A 9,180-nucleotide genomic window follows, 5' to 3' on the forward strand; every position below is an offset into this window, starting at 1 on the left:
CTTAGTCTGGGGTTTTCTTGTTGTTCTCTTTCTGGTTCTTTAAGTTGTAGTGTTAAACAGTTTATTGGTAATTTTCTTGTATTTTGAGGTATACTGTAGTGCTATGAACTTCCCTCTCAGGACTGCTTTTGCTGTGTCCCAGAGATTTTGGGTTGTTACGTGTTCATTTTTGTTTCTTCCCAGGAAGTTTTTTATTTCTTTCTTGATCTCAGTGGTAACCCTTCATTGTTTAATAACATGCTACTTAGCCTCCATGTGCTTGAATGTTTTGGGAGTTTTTACTGTAGTTGTTTTCTAATTTCATTCCACTGGGATCCGAGAAGATGCTTGATATAATTTCAATCTTATTGAACTTGTAGAGATTTGTTTTGTGTCCTAACATGTGGTCTATCTTTGTGAGTGATCCATGTGCCCTTGAGAAGAACGTATATTCTGCAGTTTTGGGGTGAAATGTTCTAAAAATGTCAATTAAATCCATCTGATCCAGGGTGTCCTTTAGAGTCACTGTTTCCTTGTTAAGTTTTTGTCTGGAAGATCTATCCAGTGAAATCAGAGGGGTGTTAGAGTTCCCTACTATGACTGTATTGTTGTTGATCTCTCCCTTAAAGTCCTCTAGAAATTTTGTTATATATTTAGGTGCTCCTATATTGAGTGCATATATGTTTACCAGGGCTATATCCTGTTGTTGAATCCATCCCTTTAGTATTATGTAGTAACCTTTGTTGTCTCTTGTGATGGCCTTCATTTTGAAGTCTTTTTTGTCAGATATGAGTATTGCTACTCCAGCTTTTTATCTGTTCCATTTTTTCCCCATCCCTTCACTCTCATCCTGTGTGTGTCTTTTGTTCTGAGGTGGGTCTCTTGGAGACAGCATATAGTTGGGTCATGTTTTTGTAACCATTTAGCTACCCTAAATCTTCGATGGGAGCATTTAAGCCATTTACATTTAAGGTTATTGTTGATAGGTACTTATTTATTGCCATTTTAATTCTGTATGCCCAGGTTTCTCTCTCTCTGTCTTCTTTTCATTACAGCAGTCCTGTTAGCATTTCTTGTAATGCTGGCTTGGTGGTGATGTACTCCTTTAGCCTTCTTTTGTCCAGGAAGCTGTTTATTTCACTGTCTATTTTCAATGTGCACTTGAATTACTATAGCCTTGCTGGATATGGTAATCTTGGTCTCAGATCCTTACTTTCCATTACCTTGAGTAGTAATAGTTTGTTTTTCTCTTGCTGCTTTTGAGAGTCTCTCTTTGTCATTAATTTTGGCATTTTAATTATGACGTGTCTGGGCATGGGCCTGTTTGGGTTCTTCTTACTTGGGGTTCTCTGTGCCTCCTGGACTTCTGTGACTTTTTCCTTTATCAGGTTATGGAAGTTTTCTACCATTATTTCTTCAAACACGTTCTCTATCTCTTTCTCCCTTTCTGCCTCTTCTGGCTCACCTGCTATTCTAATATTGTTTCGTTTCACATTGTCCCTCAGCTCCCTTAAGCTGTCCTCCTGTTTTCTAATTGCTTTTTTCTCTTTGGTTCTCTGATTGAGTGATTTTTTTCAACCTTGTCATCTAATTCACTGATTCAGTCCTCAGCTTCACCCAATCTGCTGTGTGTTCCTTCCAATGTGTTCTTTGTGCTATGTCCTCCTTTATTTCTGTTTTCATAGTTACTATATCTTTTCTCATGCTGTTGATCATCTTTACCATCATTATTCTGAACTCCATATCAGATAAATTTCTTATCTCTGCCTCATTTATTTCTTCTGGATAATTCTCTAGTTCTTTCATTTGTGGGTTGTTTTTTTATCTCCTCATTTTGGCTGCCTGTTTGGGTTTGTGACTCTGTATTGGGTAGCTCTGCTGCGCCTCAGAAATTCTTATCTCTCTGATTTTCTGTTTTATGTAGCGAATACCAGGGCCTGGTGAAACACACAGGAGGCTGCCATTGTGGAGCAGTTCGCTTTGAAGTTTGGGCCTCGGCAGACTTGCACATCTTCGACTGCAAGTGAGTGTTTTCTCTTCCCGAGTTGGCTTAAGAGGACTTTGAGTTAAAACACAGTGCTTCAGCCTTTCCCGGGGAATTGGGGTATAGGTGAAGCAGCATACAGTTGATAATTGTTGGAGTCAGGTGATATGTATATAAGGGTTCATTGTTCTATTCTTTTTCCTGCTGTGTATACTAGAAGTTTTTTTTTTTTTAATTTAAAACTTTGTTTTTAATCCTCACCGAGGGTATGTTAATTGATTTTTAGAGAGGAGAAACATTGATGTGAGAGAGAAACATAGATGGGCTGCCTCCTATAGGAGCCCCGACCAGGGATTGAACCTGCAACGCAGGTATGTGCCTTGACTAGGAATTAAACCCATGACCTTTCAGTGTACAGGACAGTGCTCCAGCCAGCTAAGCCACACTGGCCGGAGCTAGAAGTTTTGTTTGTTTTTGTTGTTGTTGCTGTTGTTAATCCTCACTTGAGGAAATGTTTCCATTGATTTTTAGAGAGAGTGGAAGGGAGGGGGAGAGACAGAAAACCGATGTGAGAGAGGCACATTGGTTGGTGGCCTCCCTTACACACCCTGATCAGGGCCAGGGCCCGAGCCTGCAGCCTGGGTGTGCTCCCGGGACTGGAATCAGACCCAGGGCCCTTTAGTCTGCAGGCCAATGCTCTGTCCGCTGAGCCAAACCAGCTAGGGCTAGAAGTTTGTAATAATAATTTTTTTTAAAAAGATGGAGGCTAAAAATAACTGAGTCTGCTCTGTATGTGAGTGTGTGTGCATGAGTGAGTGAGAGAGATTAAGAGAGAGACAGAGAGAGAGATAAATAGCACTTCTGTAGAGAGCGAGCGAGCACTTCTACGGTATCACTCAGCTGACACAGAGCAGGGCCCTCTGGCTTGTGCCCGGCAGAGTCACCCCCCAGACTGGTGGGTGGGGAATGGTAGCTGGAGGCGGGTCAGTCTGGGCACTGAATGAATGCCTTGGGCAGTCTTCAGAGTTGGGGCAGGTGGAGGGGAAGGGAGAGGAGGGTGTGCACACTGTGCTGGGCCCTCTCGCTGGGTTCTTCCAGGTGGAAGGCCTGCTTTTTAGCACAGTCCCTGGCCTTGTGACAGAGCAAGGACAGGCTCAGTGTTTTGGACCTTTTGTCCTTAGGTGGTCCCTGAGTTATATGAGAAAAAATATAATGGAACTGACCAGGCTACTAACAGTGGAGTCCAGACTGAAGAAGCACCATGGCTCCTATACCAGAGTGTTAGAGGCTCTTCTTATCGAGGATTCTGTACTAAATTAGAATTTTTTAAAAAGGTGGACTGAAAAGAGAGGGCTTAGATTTAGTTCCACAGACGGTCATCCGAGGGCCTGTTTTACTTGGAGCTGGGCTTACTGTGATGTGCAAATGAGCAAAGAGGGACATGTAACCTTTCTTGTCCATTTTGGTGTGGCTCTTCCCAGAGGTAGAAGATTGTAGCTATGCCTGGGATCAGTGTGTCTAGAACCAACAGCTCCCTGCCCTGTAATGAAGTGGGGGTGGTAACAGACACGTGGTTCTCTTAGTGAGGGTCTTCAGAGGGATGCGTGGTCCCCACTGCTGAGGGTGGGGCCTGCGGGCAGAGACCCAGGCGGCCAGTTTCGCTGCCGGAGCGCCCCCTTCCCGGAGAGTGCTGGCAGAGACCTTACTCCTGGGGTCAGCCAGCTCTCAGGTCATATCAGGTTGGGCCCCTTGGCACTCAGAGGGTGGGGAGGGCTGTTCACAATCTGGGACTTGCTCTTTCTTTCTGTAGCTGCAGTGTTTGCAAGAAGAAGCAGAACAGACACTTCATTGTTCCTGCTTCTCGCTTCAAGCTCCTGAAGGTTAGTGCTAAGAGCAGGGCTGACGATGCAGAGCCCACTGGCAGCACCCCGGCTGACGGGCAGCACCCCGTAGCGTTCGAGGGGACAGGAGCGCAGCACGGCGCCTCTGGGCGGTCCCTTCCCTGGTCACCCAGACTTCGTGTGTATTTGTAAAGGTTTTGTTATGTTTTCCTTTATATTTTGGATGCTTATGTGATATTATGTGATATTACTGAGGAAACATTTTCAAATAAATAAGATCATCCAAATCCCATCAACTAAAGGTAATCACTGTGTTGGTGTATATCTTTGTCCATGATTTTCTACGCAGATAAATACATCTAAATATGTATTTTGTCTTTTATCAAAGTAGGATTTTGCCTCCCTTTCTGTTTTATAACCGACTTTAGCATTTCCCAGTGAAAAATATATGATATAAGATTTTTAAACTTTATTACTGTGGGGAGTTTTTGTTCTTGGGGCAGCATCTGAAAGGGGGGACATGCATGTACACAGTGCAGTCTTCCCCGCTGCCCCCTCGTCCTCCGCTCCAGTCCCTGGGCTCTGGTCCTGTTCTGCATTTGCAGCCCAGGGAGACTAGTGCACAAGTGCATGGGTCCCTGCCTCCCTGGGCACTGAGGGACTTACTACCAGTACTGATTTGTCTCCTATTGTTTGTCAGCCCTCAGTCTTCATGCGAGTGATGGGGGCGGTGGGACAGGGGGCAGCGGACCTGTCTCTCGTCTTTCCCGGAGGTCCCGAGGACTGCCCGTCCCCTCAGAGCCCGTGGCTGCGGCCCAGGTCGCCTTTGCTCCTGGCACCCAGGGTGCATGGTGTTTGAAGACACCAGCGGGTGCAGCGGGGCTCTGGGTCTTGGACTCACACTTTTTCTTCTCATGCTCCAAAGCGCCATCCTCTTCTTTGGCTCCAGTCTGTGGAAGGAGCAAGTTTCTGCTTATTTTTTTGTATTTATTCTTTTTAATTTAAAAAAATTTTTTTATTGATTGGTTTTTAGAGAGAGCGAGACATCGATTTGTTGTTCCACTTATCTATGCACTCATGGGTTGATTCTTGCAGGTGCCCTGACCCAGGGGTTGAGCCCACATCCCAGGTGCACCCGGACAACCTCTAACCAACCGAGCCACCAGCCAGGGCTTATTCATTCATTTTAAATTGACACATAACATTATATTAGGTTCAGATACGCAGTGGAGAGATTCATTATATGTACATATTGTGTGTTTTTAAAAAAAGTAAGTACAATCTTACTCGTTCAACAAGTATTTATGGGACACCTGCTGCACGCAGGCACTGCTCCACTGAGGCCCAGCCATTGGCAGGACAGACAGGTCCGTCTCGGAGCTGACAGTCTATAGAGGGGACACAGACAGACTAAGTGAGAAGAAGTCGGATCGTGCGTGTGAAGAGGGGAAGTAGAGCGACACGCAGGTGACCGCTGGGAGCTGGAGTAGATTGGTTAGGAAAGGTCCCTCCGGTGCTCAGCTCCCAGCGGTGAAGGTGGGGTGCGTGGATGGAGGAGCTCCCAGCAAAGAGGGGATATAGTGCAGGGGGCTCCCGAGCACAGCTGTGGCATGCCTGAGGAGCGGAACCAGCCGTTGTGACCGCAGAGGGTCAGTGAGGTGGAGGCGAGAGGGTAGACTAGGGCGGGGTTGGCGAGAGCAACGGCGAAGGGGGGTAGCTTTTACTCTCCGTGTGTGTGAAGTTCGCGGAGGGGTGTAAGCAGAGCAGTGACAAGACCTGCTTCAGTGTTTGAAAAGCTCACTTTGGCTGTTGTGTGGAGAGTGGCTTGTAAGGAGGCAGGTGCAGACGGGGGTAGCTAAGAGGTTCTCCAGGCGGGTCAGGTGAGAGATGATGGGAGTGTGGATTCAGACGGTAGTCATGGAGATGGAAAGAAAATAGATAACTGGAGATGTGCTTTTCTTCTTATTGATTCTAGAGAGAGGAGTAGGGGAGAGAGGAACATGGATGTGAGAGAGAAACATCGATTGGTTGCTTCCTTCTGTGCGTCCCTTAACCGGGAATTGAACCCACAACCTGTATCTGTGCCCTGACTGGGAATTGAACCCAGAACCCTTTGGTGCACGGGATGATGCTCTAACCACTGGCCAGGGCTGGAGATAGGTTTTGAATAGGTAATTGAACAGGTGTCTTAGAGCAGTGGTTCTCGCACCTCAGTGTGCACGGTCACTTACAGGGCATGCTAAACAGGTGGCCGAGCCCCACTCCTGATCCGTGGGTCGTGGGATGGGAGTGAGAGTTTACATTTCTATGTGTTCATGTGATGCTCTTGGTGAGGACCATGCTCTGAGAGCTGTTGTTGTAGAGAAGGGTGCACAGAACTCTGTAAAGGATCGGGCGTGAGGAGGAGGAGGGAGAGAGAGCAAAGTTACATCCACAGTGTTGGGCCTAACCAACGAGGCGAACAGAGATGCCAGATCCTGGGCAAGAAGCCAGTGAGATGCTGGAAGCAAGAGTTCTTTTTTGAAAAAGTTGGATTGAAGTTATCTTTTGGACGTTCATGCAGAGGTAGGAAGTGGGCCGCTGGAGGTGAGTCTGGGGTTGTGGAGAGAGAGCAGAGCTGCGGCTGCCGATTTGACAGTGGTTGGCATATGAGACCGGGCGAGGCCAGCTGGGCAGAGGGTGTAGCCAAAGAAGGGAGAGGGCCGAGGACAGCTCCTGGGCTCGCCAGCATTTATCGAGCTCGAGGAGGATGGCCAGGGGCGAGGGGAGAAACAGGAGTGTGGGTGTCCTTTAAATGGAAGGTGCGGTACTGAGGCCAGTAGAAGAGCAAGTTAAAAATCCAGTGGTCAAGAGCAGGGCCCAGTAGATTAGTCAAGATGCTGCCCTTGGTGGGTGTGATTGGGCCTGAGACAGGTGATGACAGGCTGTGCGCTCAGTGGGAGGAGGGCTGTGGTCAGGCTGGTGGGTGCACAGGATCGCGAGGGAGTGAGGATCGGAGGTCACCGGTGACCTCTGGTAATGAACCGGTGAGGTGGGTGTGAGGCAGCTCCCCACTCTGGGGGATTTCTCGGGAAAGTGTGTAATCAGATCACTCTGGCTGGTGTGGGACCACTTGGCTGTTGCTCTTTGCAGCTTCTCTGTGGTGAAGTGGCCGCAGGGTGAGGAGAGGCCCCTGAGGGAACTTTTTTGTAGGACACGCAGAGCTTGAGGGTGTTCTGGCGGCTGGGGAAGAAGCGTAAGAAAACCTTCACCCCAACCCTCAGACCGACACACACAAACCCTCCACCCCAACCCACAGAGACACACACACACACACACACAAACCCTCTACTCCAACCCACAGACAGGCACGCATACACACACCCACACACACACACACACACACACAGAAACCCTCCACCCCAACCCTCAGACCGACACACACACAAACCCTCCACCCCAACCCTCAGACCGACACACACACAAACCCTCCACCCCAACCCTCAGACCGACACACACACAAACCCTCCACCCCAACCCTCAGACCGACACACACACAAACCCTCCACCCCAACCCTCAGACCGACACACACACAAACCCTCCACCCCAACCCTCAGACCGACACACACACAAACCCTCCACCCCAACCCTCAGACCGACACACACACAAACCCTCCACCCCAACCCTCAGACCGACACACACACAAACCCTCCACCCCAACCCTCAGACCGACACACACACAAACCCTCCACCCCAACCCTCAGACCGACACACACACAAACCCTCCACCCCAACCCTCAGACCGACACACACACAAACCCTCCACCCCAACCCTCAGACCGACACACACACAAACCCTCCACCCCAACCCTCAGACCGACACACACACAAACCCTCCACCCCAACCCTCAGACCGACACACACACAAACCCTCCACCCCAACCCTCAGACCGACACACACACAAACCCTCCACCCCAACCCTCAGACCGACACACACACAAACCCTCCACCCCAACCCTCAGACCGACACACACACAAACCCTCCACCCCAACCCTCAGACCGACACACACACAAACCCTCCACCCCAACCCTCAGACCGACACACACACAAACCCTCCACCCCAACCCTCAGACCGACACACACACAAACCCTCCACCCCAACCCTCAGACCGACACACACACAAACCCTCCACCCCAACCCTCAGACCGACACACACACAAACCCTCCACCCCAACCCTCAGACCGACACACACACAAACCCTCCACCCCAACCCTCAGACCGACACACACACAAACCCTCCACCCCAACCCTCAGACCGACACACACACAAACCCTCCACCCCAACCCACAGACACACACACACACACACACACACAGAAACCCTCCACCCCAACCCACACCCACACTCCCCCCCGCAACACACACAGTGGCACAAGTATGTATATCCTTTTTTTAAAAATAGGAATGGTAGTCTAGTACACACATTGTTATATGCTTTGCCTTTTCACTAACTTTGTGACCTTAGAGAAGATTCCATATTAGTTTTTGTAACTTTTGGAAAGTTGCAGAGGATTCCATTTTATGTGTCCATAGTTGCTTTAACTAATCTTCTGTTGGACATTTCAATTTGTCCAGTCGTCAGCCTGTACAGACAGTGCTGTAATATCCATGTACATGTGTCATTGGAAACATGGAATTCTAATTGTGGGGTACATTTCTAGACGTGGAGTTTCTGTGTCAAAGGATTGTTCAATCAAAATTTTGATGTCAGAACTTATCAGTGTGTATTCTCACAACTGGCCCATTGAGTGATGTTCCTCCACATCTCCTCAGTTCGGTATTAAACTGCTTTTATAGTTTGCCCACCTGACAGTGAAAAATATCTCATCGCAGTTCATGAGTGTAAACTGTCAGGTTAAAGACCTATTTGTCATTTCACAGGTTAAAGACCTATTTGTTTATTTTTTTTTCTTAATTTTTATTTATTGATTAGAGAGAGAAGCGGGGGGGAGAAACATCAACTTCTTGTCCCATTTATTTATGCGCTTGTTGGTTGATCTTGTAGGTGCCCTGACTGGGTCTCAAACCCTCAACCTTACATTTTGGGTCAATGCTCTAACCAGCTGAGCTACCCGCCAGGCCTGTATTTTCTTGTCACTGTTTGTTCATGTTCTTTGTCCAATTCCTCATTTGTTATTATCCATTTGGGAAATTAGTCTTTTGTCTCTGATGTCACGCAAATACTCCTTTCTTAGTTTGTTCTTTGCAACTGCAGTTGACTGTTTTCTCCAGACCTTCAGCAGCACTGTTGGGGGACTTGGAGAGCCAGTCCCTAGTGCAGGCTGTCTACTCACTCAGGCCTGGAAAGCAGGCGTTTTCCCGCGCCGCCT

General features: G+C 48.2%; 1 protein-coding gene across 1 annotated transcript in view; it reads left to right on the forward strand.

The window, feature by feature from the left end:
- CENPV (centromere protein V) overlaps window positions 1-9,180 on the forward strand; it is a 16,440-nt gene that overhangs the window by 5,419 nt on the left and 1,841 nt on the right. Inside the window, exons 2-3 of the mRNA XM_006779300.2 lie at window positions 1,904-2,002; window positions 3,774-3,843. Of these exons, the coding sequence (XP_006779363.1) occupies window positions 1,904-2,002; window positions 3,774-3,843 (169 nt within the window). The remainder of the gene's footprint in view (window positions 1-1,903; window positions 2,003-3,773; window positions 3,844-9,180) is intronic.

Source organism: Myotis davidii, unplaced genomic scaffold (genome assembly GCF_000327345.1).
Source record: "Myotis davidii unplaced genomic scaffold, ASM32734v1 scaffold129, whole genome shotgun sequence".
Classification (NCBI taxonomy): domain Eukaryota; kingdom Metazoa; phylum Chordata; class Mammalia; order Chiroptera; family Vespertilionidae; genus Myotis; species Myotis davidii.